This window comes from Stegodyphus dumicola, chromosome 8 (assembly GCF_044657685.1).
Source record: "Stegodyphus dumicola isolate Sdum_Otavi_A_Nest chromosome 8, ASM4465768v1".
NCBI lineage: Eukaryota > Metazoa > Arthropoda > Arachnida > Araneae > Eresidae > Stegodyphus > Stegodyphus dumicola.
The window spans coordinates 33,343,166-33,357,287 of record NC_140775.1 but is presented as its reverse complement, the minus strand read 5'-3'; the positions used below and the strand labels follow the sequence as shown (position 1 = coordinate 33,357,287).

General features: G+C 28.8%; 1 protein-coding gene across 3 annotated transcripts in view; it reads left to right on the top strand.

Moving 5' to 3' along the window:
* The window catches only part of LOC118191324 (uncharacterized), a 90,250-nt gene that overhangs the window by 36,759 nt on the left and 39,369 nt on the right, over nucleotides 1-14,122 (top strand). For all 3 annotated transcript variants that reach the window (XM_085821724.1, XM_085821722.1, XM_085821723.1), the window contains exons 5-8: nucleotides 3,308-3,460; nucleotides 5,205-5,307; nucleotides 8,638-8,783; nucleotides 11,120-11,272. In XM_085821724.1, the coding sequence (XP_085677850.1) occupies nucleotides 3,308-3,460; nucleotides 5,205-5,307; nucleotides 8,638-8,783; nucleotides 11,120-11,272 (555 nt within the window). The remainder of the gene's footprint in view (nucleotides 1-3,307; nucleotides 3,461-5,204; nucleotides 5,308-8,637; nucleotides 8,784-11,119; nucleotides 11,273-14,122) is intronic.

The window sequence follows — 14,122 nt, the reverse complement described above, 5'->3', positions numbered from 1 at the left end:
AATGTGTATAAATGTATGCACTTGTTAAGTATTTATAAATATATCTATTATTAAATAAAAAATATATATCTCAGCATTAAACACCATTCTGACTAATATTTTGTGTTTTAAAATGAACCAGTTTAATTCTGCAATTATAAGATCCATATAGTTTATTAGTGAGACTTTTTTTACTCTTTTCTATCCATTAATTAAAAAATTATAGGATGAACTGATGTGATAGCCAAACAGAGATAATTAAGATAATTAGGGATTGCTGTTGGTTCTTGCTTTTTTCCTAAGTCCAGTCATGGCAAAAAATACTATTTAGCAAAGATTTGTGATTGAAAAACAAAGAAATTTCATTTGTGTTTCATGTAAATTTAGACTTTTAAATAATTACAGAATTAAAAAAAAATTCTAAATCTCTTGTCTAATGATAATTTAGCAGTGAATGTTTTTCTTCGTGAAAGGAACTGACTTTATGTTCAGCATAAATAATCACAGTTTGTTAAAGAACTCACTTTATGTTCAGCATAAATGATCACAGTTTGTAATTTTTGTGTTGGGTATTATGTTCAACTTAATGCTTTTCAAACAATAGTAGTATCTTCAAGTGAGCTTATGTGGAATTGAATTTTGTGAATAGAGACTATCTACTAGATTAATGTAATCTGAATGTGATGAAATGTTTTACTGTATACTGTTGTAGTCTTACTAAGCTTGTCTTGAGTTTTTTTAAATTATTAATTGATTCAATTTTGCAACAAGTGTTAAATATTGTTGTATGAATCTTGGAGTTTTAAATTCAGCTTCAAGTTTACGTAAAAAAAATTGATCGTCACGATATGTCATCCTGGATATTTATTTCTTATCCTAAAAGTAACAGGATGTGGATGCCCAGTCAGAAGCAATTCCACTAGTGTTTGAGTCACATATCTTGTAAATAATTCAGGTTTGCATCTTGATCATGGCAGTATTCTTGTAATCAATTTCCATGATCAGCATTGTCCAGTTACTCATTGATCATGCCAGTGCTCTGAAGTCACACACTGAATAACTCAAATAGAAGATTCTTTATTCTTTCTTACAGAGTTAAAAAGTTACAACTTCTTGATATAAGCTATCACAGCTGCATGCTAATAAAAATATCAGTTGTTTTGCATGTGCTATGGCTAAAGCTCATTACAGTCATTTGAGAGCTTAATATTATTGTGAAAAGGGCCCAGTGCTTCTAGATTGGATGCTTTGGAAAGTGTCATCAGAGTGATTTACTTCTCATAACAAACTCATAGTAAATTAATTTATGTATTTCTCAAAATAAAACTTGTAGATATTTTTGTCATTATCACCATTTATGATAACCATGATTTCTTCTCTCTCTTGTTATGCTCCTATTTCATTTTTCCTCTTATCAAACAAGTTCTCAGATCGCCACTGTTTCATACCAGGCCATTAACTAGTCCATAATACAACCCCAAATAGTATCCAAAAGTCATCAAGGCTTTCACTATAACTCCTAGAGAACTTCACTCAGGTCAGTCAATGAACTTGCAAGTGTTGATAAGATTTTGGTGATCAGAATTTTTGTTATTTTGAAGTGTTTTTAATGGTCTCGTGTTTAAACATTTCTTTTTATATAGTTAATAATTTTAGCAGATCAATATATAACTTCATTAAGCTTTGCTGTCATTTTGTAAGTCTAGGCTTCAGGTATGATTAAAACATCATGTTAAAAATAAGTCATTGTCTGGCTTAATGTTCACAATTTTAAACCCATATGCTTAATTTAGACTTGAATTTCTGCCTGTCACTAAACCTGAATTTTTATTGGTTAAAAGTAAATTAATTAATAATAAAATAAACAGCATCACCACTTCATTCCATGCTATCAGCATATCATCTTTATTCCATGCTTGTTTTACCATTCAAGTCATTTTGTCGTCAATAAAATCATTTAAAACTTTGGAAATTTTACTGCTGATAATGTGCTTAGATATTTTTGAAAGACTGCCATATCTTTATCATGGCTAGTATATTATGCATAAGTAAGATCATGATTGTTTTGGATATCTGTAGATTCATCCATCTGTAATAAAAAAAGTTTTGCTTTTTGCTTTTTCAGTGAGTATATTTCTTTGCTCTGGGCATTTCATATAGCTGTATGTTTTTAAACTTATCATTTGTCAGCTGAATATTTTAGTTGTTGCAGAATGAACTAATATGATTGAACATTAAAGATTCGCAGCACTATTTAAATGTCAGCAGCGAAATTTGAAATTAATAAGACCACGAAACCTTAAAGTTTTGAATTAAAAATGAAAAGTGCATAGCAAATGATGTCCCAGCAAATGAAAACACGAGTCATGGAAGCTGCCTGTTGGTCATAAAGGATTTTTTAAAAAATGAAAATTTTATTGAAGGGAACAAGCTGAATTAAATAACTAATGTTACACGACTCTGCATTAAAACTGCAATTCACTTGAGGTATGTGGATGTCTTTGGCATTTCATAAGCAAGAAGTTCCCTCCTTCTGTATTGATGGAAGTGATTATCTTTTGTAGAGTGTATCTTATTTAGCTGTTGCCAAATTTTCTCCCAAACCACCAAACTTACATCCTTAACTTGAGTAAACTTAAACTCCTTAACTTGAGTAAGATCTGCTGTAGTTGAATTTTTTTATTTTTATTGTGATCAAAATTAAAATAATAATAATAATTATCCTATAAGAATGACAATTTCTAAATTACTTCATGATTTTCATGTAAGTAATAGTGAAAAAGTGAATTTACAACAAAATTGTGTAACTGAATGAGAAGTAGTGATTTTGTGTAATTTGGTGGGATGGGGAAAGGGGCTAGAATATCGTAATGTTAAAACAAATATCTTTCAAGCAAATATTTTAGATTTTAAAAAGAAGAAAAAGTATCCATTTTATCTTTATTTCTTTTATTTATAGAATTATATTTAGTCGATATTCCTCCACAAAAAAATTTTAAATTAATTCTCTATGTATATTTCTTTATAAATGTCTGTATGCCTCATTTTTTTTATTTTAAATCTAAGGGATTTTCATTAATGACTTGAAATCTGCTAAACTCTAAAAATCTGTATATCCGTAAGTTCAAAGCTAGGTGCATTTTTTAATCTTTCTCTATACATCAGTATAATTAGCACTCAAAGGAAGCTTTACAAGTTCTTTGGCAAGAAAACTTTTTTTTTTTTTTTTTTTTTGCTTGTGTGTACTTTTATATCTATGATTATATTAAATAGGATATTATCAGATGTGGATTGCTGTTTATATTTAAATCACAGTTTTTCTCAATAGCTGTGAGGTATTGAAAAAACAAACTGAAGAATGTCAAAATGCTCACAAAGAAACAAAATCTGCAGATGAGGAGATAATTCAAAGGTTGCAACAAGAAGTCATTATTTTACAAGATGCATTGAAATCTGCACAAAGCAGTTCCACTGAAACAAGGTATTAAGCATCTATGTCTGTGCCTGTCCAAGCGTATTATAAGACCTTATTTATTGAACCAATAATAATTATAAATAGTCATAAATAAACAACAAATATAAATAAAAAACAAAATTGATACCTCAAAATTAAAATGTTTCTGCATTAGTGTTAGCAATAAAAATTGTGACATCTTTTTATTATTATGCAAATTTCTTTTCCAGTGCATTTGAGTCAACACCACTACACATTTCCAGAATAATTATCTGTGAAAATATTACTGGATATCTAATTCCTGTAAATATATATAACTTCAGATGCATTTTAAAATTTAAAAGAAATGTAATTGTAAGATATATTTCAAAGAATGATATCATTCTTCTCAAATTAGCAGAAAGAAAGAAAAAATTATAAACCATCCATTGCAAACAGCAGTGCTAAAATTTTCTCTAACCAGCCCTTTCCCCCCTCCAAGTTGAATAAATTTAAAAGAAAATTAATAAAATTGTTTAATTAATTACATTAAGGAAGAAGTAATTGTATTACTTGCTTTTATCTCCTTCTAAGATTAGAGCCAGATGACAATAACATATCCATCTCCTCCATAGCAGATGTACCCTCATCCTTTACTATGTTCTAAGGTCTTGCTTCGATTTGTTTACTTTCAGTGTGTGTCTCATTTGTTATTTTCTTTATGAATTTCTGAGATTGTTTGAATTAAAGGATATTTTAAATAATTCTTAATTGAATTAACTAATAAGTAACTTACTTAAACTAAAAATAGATACGTTACAAAAACTTTCCAAGTGGGACAAAATTTAAAAATAAATAAGGGCAACCTATTCTCTTTTATGTATTAAATTTTTCTATGATGCATACTGTAAAGAAACATATATTTGTATGTAAATAATTATAAACTTTATTTCTTAATACTTTCAGCTACTCACCTGATGTCTTTTTGATTTTTGTAAAGTTTGTAATTTTCAAAAAAAAAAAAAAAAAAAAATTGTAGAAACTATATTCATGAACTGTATATTGTAATCAATCAGCGTGGTTCTTTCCTTATTGATTTTTAGCTGTGGAAAAAACTGTTCAAGTATAAATGTACTCTCAAATAAAATTATTATTCTTATTTCAAAAATTTGGACTTGAAAGTTATTATATGTTTTGGGAAGTATGAAAATGTATTTTATGTTAATGAAATATGTTTTTTCAAAATTTCAATAAGATTTATATCATAATGTGAATTAATTAGCTGCATTTGTAGATTTACTGAGGCAGTACTAATTTTTTTAAAAATGGTAATGAAAATAATGTAAATTTGGACACCAAATCGTTAAAATCTCAAACTTTTTCTTCAAATTCTTATTATAATAATGTTAATAAATTTATGGGAAATTGCTTTGGGAGCCATCAGTTTGAGACCTGTGGGTTAAGATATTCCAGTTTAACTTCCAATTTAACATTGCCTAATCTTTGGATAAAAATTAATAAATAAAGTTATTCATTTTGAAGATTTTGGTAGTTTCCACTTATGTAATTTAACTGGTTGACCATTCAGCTTTAACTTTTTGCATTTTTGATAAGCATTATAAGCACTTAGTACTATTCATGTAACTAATTTGCACTTTGTAGTCTTCAGGTAACTAATTTGCACTTACTAGTATTCAGATAAGAGAAGAATCAATTTTCTGTGGTATAAAAAATGTTTTCCTCATCTGATTTTGATCATTATAACACCTGAAGATAGTTTCTTTCTTTTTAGCCAGTGCTTGTCAAGTGTGCAAGCAGAATATGAAGAGCTAAAAGCTGAATATGATAAAGTGATGAAATTTCTTGGGGAATACAGAGAAGATGAAAAGCATAAGGTTTGAATAAGTTTTCCTTTCTTTCTTTTTTTACTCTCTCTCTCTCTTTTTTAATTAGTACATATTATCTCATTTTTATGATATTTCATCTACTCACATGTTATTTCCCTGTATGTGTAAACGATACAGCTGAACCTGACAGAATCCAGATAAAAGGAAAAAATTCAAGAATTCTGTATCATACAATTGTTCCCCCCCCCCCCCTCCAACCAAAATGTGTGTTTGCTACTGTGCTTAATACATATTTAATATAGTGTAATTGCATATTTACTATGATATTTTAACTCAAAATTTATTCTCTAGAATATAATTCCTGTAGTATAATTTCTGTAGTTATATGGTCATGTTGTTCTTTAATTAATTATACTATAGTATTATTGTACTATATATAACACTATATATAATACTATAAATAGTGTTATATATGGTACAATAATATAGTATTATTATAAGAACAATAGTACTATATATATATGAAAGTAGAAAGATAACATGAACAAGAGATACCTTAGTGGTCAAGAATTTTGCACATTGAGCTGAAAATTTAAAAAATATTTGCAAAGAAGAGGAATGTTTAAAAGCTATTGCTAAAAAGTACATTTGACACTGTAGTTCCTCTGTAAAATAGTTACATTATGTAAAAACAACTAACAATACTAAAGAAGTCTAAGTTATCGTGTAAAAACTTAATGTAAAAATTACAAAACGAGATAACTTTAAAACCAAAAAGGAATGAGAAAAAACTAATAAATTTTAACATAAAAATTTTTAATAATTTTAAAAATATGCTTGCAAATAATTAAAAACATTTCAAATACACAGTAAATATGTACACAGAATTGCAACAAATGGTAAATTAGCCCAACCCGAGGTTTAAGTCGGAGTTATCAAGGAAAAAGCGGCTCAAAACTCGAATTAAGCAAATAGCGTTTCTGCGTTTCGTCAAACGTTAGCAATTAAGACTGAAAGCGTAATTTCATTAATAAAAAAATCGAGCTTACTTATCTTAATAAAGTAAGTCTCAATTGTATTGTTTCTTTTCCTGATGCACTTGCAGTTTAAATTGTAAATGTAAAACTTACTATTAAGCAAGAAAAAACTGTACAAGAAAGACTAGTTAGGCAACTGTACAATTAACATAAATAGCTAAAAAGCTATTATTCCAAAAATTACACAATTTTAGGGGAGATACCTACTAGCATGAAGAATATAAACTTTTTTAAGGAGAAGAATTGGAAGAAAATAATAATAATGTATCGAAATGGGTCTTGCAAAGACTAAAGTAAAATATAAGAATAAGAAAAATATAAAATATACCTGCGTCCATAGCGGTGGCCTAACTAACTTTAAGCGAGCAAAAATTGCTGCAAAGGGTTGCCATAAATAGAAGAATTCCAAAGGAGTGCTACCAGAAAAGAAAAGTAGTTAAAATTCTCTAATAAGGTGAAGCTTCGTAGAAGGGGGGAAACAAATGTAAAGAAACAATAGCCAATGGTACTTAATGGCCAAAGGGGGAAAACTTTTCTGCTTAAATGGGGGGTTTTCGAAGGTGAAGGATGGAGGCTATTCTAACAAAATGGCATCTTGTACAAAACTGAGTCGTGAAAAAATGTGAAGGCAAAAACAAAATGGCTAACATCTAAGTAAGTGTTTATTTGGCCGAAAGCAGTTGAAATTGCAGAAATTGGAAATTTTTTATTAAAAAGTCGTAATTCTTCTCACTAGAGTGCGAACAAGCGAGTTTGAAATGAAAATGGCCCTTAAATTAATAAAAGAATAGGTATGGCCAGAAAACAGTGATATTAAATAATAAATTTAATAATTTAACTTAATGTCTGTGCCAATTTCAGAGAGAAAAAATTGAGGCAGTATTAGAAAACTATGTTACATTTTTACATTAGATCATGTGAACTAGCCATCTATCATCTACCTTCTTTTGGGATTTAAGTAAAAAATTTCATTATCTAATTCAAATAATCTAAACTAAAAGGTAAATGCCAGCTTTTTTTAAGGAATTTTTAATGATTGCTTTTAGAATAAAATTGCTTTGCAAGATTTTAATGAAGTAGAGCACTTCCTCTTGTAGGAGTTTTGCGTTATTACAGATTCTTTTAATTCTAAGAAGTTGTGCATTGATTGTATTGATAATGAATGACCTTTTTAGAAATGTTAGGATTCCTGTAAGTAAGTTTTAATATATGAAAATTGAAGTCTCTGCACTTATCAAATATTTTAATTAGACTGTAATTTAGAATTTGAAGATCTAGGTAAACTATATCATTTTGAATTGCATTAGTGGCATTAAGTTTGAGGCAAGTAGGGTAAATATTTGCATTTTCTAGTTTGTTAAAGGCATAACATCATCAATATATTGAAAGATGTGTTGGTAATACTTTTGTTCTTCATAATTAAGTGAACGTACAGATTTAAATTCCTGCGTGAAAAGGAATAGCTCACAGATTTCAGTCGAGCAGTTTCCGCCGATAGGAATACCCTGTACTTGCTTAAAGATAGTGTTTTCTTTGGTCTTTAGGATAGTGTTTCTTTGGTCTTTGCGAGACCCATTTCAATACGTTATTATTATGTTTCTTCTAATTCTTCTCCTTTAAAAAGTTTATATTCTTCATGCTAGTAGGCATCTGCCTTGAAATTGTGTAATTTTTGGACTAATAGCTTTTTAGCTTTTTAGCTATTTATGTTAATTGTACATTTGCCGAACTAGGCTTTCTTGTATAGTTTTTTCTTGCTTAATAGTAAGTTTTACATTTGCAATTTAAATTAAAAGCGCATCGGAAAAAGAAATAATACATTTGAGACTTACTTTATTAAGATAATTAAGTTTGATTTTTCTATTAATGAAATTACGCTTCAGTCTCTATTTGACGAAACGTGCTAACGGTATTAGCTTAATTCGAGTTTTGAGCCGCTTTTCCCTTGATAAGTCCGACTTAAACCTCGGGCTAATTTACCATTTGTTGCAATTCTATATACATATTTACTGTGTATTTGAAATATTTTTAATTATTTGTGAGCATTTTTTAAAAATTATTAAAATTTATTAGTTTTTTCTCATCCCTTTTTGATTTTGAAGTTATCTCGTTTTGTAATTTTTACATTAAGTTTTTGTGCGATAACTTCTTTAGTATTGTTAGTTGTTTTTACATGATGTAACTATTTTACACAGGAACTACAGTGTCAAATATACTTTTTAGCAATAGCTTTTAAACATGCCTCTTCTTTGCATATATATATATATATATTTGTGTGCATTTTTATTTTTTGAGGTATCATGTGCTTTTTTATGGTTTTTCTTACATTGAATCAATTTAGGAGTCAAATGAAAAGTGTGAAGATACAACTAATCGGATGAAACTTGAATCTGGGCAAGAGCAGGAAGAGGCTTGGAAATTAAAATTTGATATTCATCAAAATGAACTGGAAATGTTACGTTCTCTTATTGAAAAATATAAAGAGAGGTAATAATTTTTTTAAACTTTTCATTTTCAAATACAGTAATATGTTAATAATAATGTTCATGAAGATGTATCTTAATATAGTAGGTTAGGGGAATGTTGAGTATGTATAAAATATTTTTCTACCTGCCTGTTAATATTTAAATCTTTATATAATAATAAAAAAAATATAATTTGTTATATAATACTGTTTTACAGATGTTCATATCTTTTCTGTTAGAGATGAAATAAGCTTTTCTAACTAAATTTTACTATGCAGTTTATGTTTTAAGACAGGTTTAATTTAGACAGAGGAAAATTAATGGTATTACATTTTAACGTTCATTAGTAGGGGTTTGCTGGTATTTTGAGGATTCTAGATAATAAAAACAAAGAAATCAAAAAAGCTTTTCCTTGCCAACTTCACCCCGTGGACATAACCATGCAATTCATTTTCTAAGATTGGCTTTTGTTTTGAAGTTACATCAAAAATCATGTTACATTTATAATATCTGTGTTTTTATCATATTTTGTGGAGTTCGCTTAACTGTTGTAGCTCTCTTACCATGAAGATTGATGTTTCTGTTCCACTGATAAAAATGCATACCCTGTATACTTTTATTATTAACTTCAATTAAAATCAGTAACATAAATTGGTTGAAATATGCATCCTGGCAAAAGTAACATTTTTGCTTTTTGTATACTCTTTTTCATGCTTCAAAATTGATTTTGTATGTTTTGAATAGCTATCCCATTGCCTGGGAGGAATGCTATTTGCACCATGATTAAAATTACCTTTACTGATCTTGCTGAATAATTGGTTTGTGCATCCACAGATCGTGCCATGCTACTTTTACATTGCCAGATGCTCAACAGTACTTCCTTACATAGTCAAAATGTGATCAGTTACATGTCATATTGTGAACCCACATGTTACATCTGAATAAGAGTTGATAGAACTTTTGATAGAATGTCATTTTGTTGATAGAATGTCATTTTTGCGATTAGCACAATTAGCATCTGATTTAATTAAAGTAAGGAAGGATAGTTTTCACTTCCAATGTATGAGTAATGGAATTTTCAAAATTTGGTTTAAGTCATGTGTTCTCTTTCAACTGAAAAATTATAAAATAGTAATTTAATATAAAAAATGATCATACAGATCTGATTTTTTTGTATGAAAATATTTGCTAACTTTGTTTGTTTACAGTCAACTCCCAATTAATTGGGAAAGATGTTCATGATAACTCTAAATCATATTTAATCAGAAGGCAGTTAAAAAGTGCATGAAAGAGGAGTAACCCCAACTATAAATAACAAAAAAAAAAAAAAAAAAAAAAAAAATGCTGTTAACAGTTAGAGTGTATTTTCAAGTAACTTAATCTGGAGACGAATTTATTCAGTTACCTAAATCAAATCAGTATCAAATTACTCTCAAGCATATTGGAGCATTCTCTTTTTGTCATTGTTTCTTCCTTTCCCTGTCTCTAATTTCTTCCTCACTTCACAATAAGGAAGTTAGTTTTTGTTTACATTGTATTTTATAGGAGTCAAAAGGAAACTGTTAATTCACACACTTTTTTCCCTTTGCTTTTATTGCTGACAGTTTGTAATAGTAATTTTTCTATTGTTTTGCAATAAGGAAACTTTATAGGCATTGCTCAGTTGGTCTATTTTGCCCTCTCCCCCCATAATTGAGATTTGACTCTATAAGTAAATATATACTCAGTACTGATCTTTTGAGATAATGAGATAAAAAAGTTTTCTTTAATTAGAACATCTGGAATAATTGTATCTTTTGTTGTGGTTGCTGTTTGAAGATTTAAGCAAAGTTCTCCTCTTCAGCCATAAATTAAACCTTGTAGATTTAATGATAACTGATAAATTATGCAAATTACAATTTTTGTCACCTTGCACGTCCAAGGCCTCTAAATGCCAGTTGCCTTGTGACAGGATAAATGTTTACTTCATTTTTACTGATACGACTAGTTTTTTATATAATACTGTGCTCATTTCTTTGTGTGTTTATAAATTAGAAAAGGTAGTATAATATTTTAGTGTTTTATTTCTGAAATTAGTTTTATATAATGAAATTAGAAATATAGAAATGGTTTGAGCATTTCAGTTAATAAGTATGTTTTGGAGTATACTGAATATAAAATAAGGAAGATTCTTCTTAAATTATGCTACTTATAAATAGATGCATGTATCAACAGTTAAACTTTTATTAAAAGTGGGATCATATTGTAGCTGGTAAAAGCCATTATTTTGTGAAGATTAATAATGTTGCTTTAGATTCTGATTTGTTCTTGACAGTCTTCAAGTTTATCAGATAAATTTGATTAATTTAATTTTGCTAGGAGTGAAACTTTACAGCAACAAGTTGATGAATATCAAGTAAAGCTTGAACAAGTCCAGACTTCAGATGGTCATGCTATTCAAAAACTGCAGGAAGAACTTAGGGCTGTGCGAGAGAAACTGAAAACTGAACAATATCATCGAGAGCAAGAAAGGTATTCAGTCAATCGAAGCTATGAAAAAGATTTAAGCTGAATATAATGTTAGAGTGATAAAATGTTTCTAAATGTTTATTCATTTTAAACTGGGAACTATTTTTCTGAATTAAGATAACTAAAAAATAATTCTCAATGAAATAATATCCCATGTGGGAATGAAACTGATAAAATTAAAAGCAATCTTCTGTGAAAACTTCTGTGAATTTTCGCTTTGAAATTAGTAATAGTATCCAAGAAATATTTGATTCTATTTCAAAATGCAAAATTTCTTACTAAAAATTTTCAAGTACTAAAAAATATAGTCAGAGTCTGATTTATTAAATATACACATTTAAAGTGGTCTGATTTTGTTGTATATTTTACAAGGTTACTATTTTGATTTTTTAACAAGTTGGTATGAGAAACTTAAAATATTCGTGATTTTGCTCAGCTGCTTCATGGGTGCTGAGCCAATGAGGAAAAAGCCTTGATGCTAATTCTTGTACAAAATGTTGAAATATTTCAAAGTATCTGTTCAAAAATTAAATTTCTATTAAAGCAGAATTTTAAACATTGTCTGCCACATTATGCACTAATAATAATAATAAAATTGATTTAACCATTTGAGTCCCCAGCGGTGCGATCGCACTGTTGAGATTTTATGTTGAGAAAACCCAGTACTTTTCGAACACTGTGGATAACTGACAGTGTACTTGATGTTGATAATGTGGGCACTTGATTTAAATCATGTGTACATCAATGTAAAATAAAGCGCTGTCGCACTGCTTGGGTCTTTTCGTACTCATTTAGAGAAAGCGCAGTTGTGCTGTTTAGAATTCTTTGACAGTATTTTTTCGATATCCCCTGGGACTGAAATGGTTAAAGCAAAAATTGAAAGGAAAGAAATGGAAGAAGAGAGTATAATGTGAACAAATAGCTTTACAGTAATGAACATTAGCTACAGTAAAACAAGACAGTAACTGAATATTCGTATATATTTTAAAAAGGAGAGAGGATAATTGGTGATTAAAGTTTTAAATAAACTAAGCCTGTAGTTCAGTAGTAGCCAGATCTCCTTTTTTAATTATGGTACTTTCTGATTATTCGTACCCCAAACGAAAAGTTGTAAATTTATTAGCGACTTTAGAGAGCATTTGTGAACTCATTGACAACTTTTTTTTTTTTTTTTTTTTGACAAGCTAATGTGGCAAAAATTGCGACACAGTGAGAATGTTATTAAAGAACAATTAATCAATAAAATTATAAAATGCTGGAAACACTGGTAATAAACCAAATTGGTTACCTTTTAAAGAAATCTTTGTAAGTTTTTTTTTTTTTTTTTTTTTTTTTTTGTGTTTTCTTGTGTAAACAGCAGTCTGATTTTACTAAAAAAAAAAAAAAAAAAAAAAAAAAAAACACATGAGAGACTTGCACAAGTTCAGTATCAATCAAAGTTTTGGCATTTTGCATTGGCCAACAATAAGTAAAGAGAATAGCTGTTCTTAATGAGATGCGGCTATTTTCAAACCAATGTTCAACCTGCATTTTAACACCTTGTTTGCAATTTTCCATCCTGCATTTTCATGAAATTCAGTCCTTTAAGAAGTACCCGAAAGCCCAAAATCCAGATGGTTCAATATCTGAAATGATCTAAAATCTGGACCTTCAGGTGGCCAGTAACTTTTTTCCTTTAGATTTTTTTTTTTTTTTAAATTTATTTATTATGTTTGTGCATTTGATATTTTTTCACAATAAAGCATGGGGAGATTTCCAATTCTTAACTTTGGCACCGACGCCAAAGTGGCGAATAATTATTTATTTTGTTTTCACCACCACGGCGTGACAATACCTAAACAGTTTTAGTTTTAGTTTTTTTTTTTTTTTAGGTTTTAATGTTAGTAATTGAATGCCAAAGAACAGGGTAACCTTTTATGTTGTCTACACTTGACTATGATCACAGACTTCATCTAACTCCATTGCAAAGTTCTGAGTTTTTAATAAGAAATTATTTATTAGAAATTTCTTTCCTTATGCAAAAGGCAGATGTTGTAAATTATATCCTTAGACCGAAAGATTAATGCTGTTTAAATTGAGAATAACTGATTCGTTATTCAGTTAAGGCCGTGACTGGTCCCAGAGCTGGTGCAGCTACACTGGTGACAGAATTTAGGGAAGGTAAATTTTTTAGAGTTTAGAGAAGTACTGAGCAACAAAATTAAAGGATAGCAAAAACTTTAGAATTAAGGGATATCACTGGGAGGCAAAATTAATAGAATTTAGGGAGGCTCTTAGCAGCTGAATTTTGATCCACAGAGATTGCATTTAGCCACAAAATATCTGGCACCAGCTCTGGATAAGTCTTAAGTATATATGGAAATTTATTTTTTTTTTTACTCAGATTAAGCCTTAAGCACGTGTAGGAAATAGTCGTAAGTATAATAAATAACTTAATATAATTGGAGTTCAGCTTCATCAACGTGTGATAGAATCAGGCCAAAATTTAACAGAACAGCATGTCTTTAGTCGTTAATAATTTTTCAACAGATAAATTGAAATCGCAGTTTTGTAGTTTACAATTAGAAAACTTAAAATAAAACAACAGGATCAATAAGAACTGATGTTTGTAGCAACCTAATCAGAAAACTAAAAAGTGCCAGTGGAATTTTATAGTACTATATTGGAGTGTCTAAAATAACATTATTCATTTTGATAATTTCCCATAGAGTGCCAGGTTTGAGAGAATTTTCAATAATTTTATTAAAACAAAGCTTAACTTTCGAATTTAGTATAAATGATGATACACTGGAAAAAATTTATTATCAAAAGTAGCCTTAGTAAAAATTCCTATGAGCCAAATTATAAAGTTTC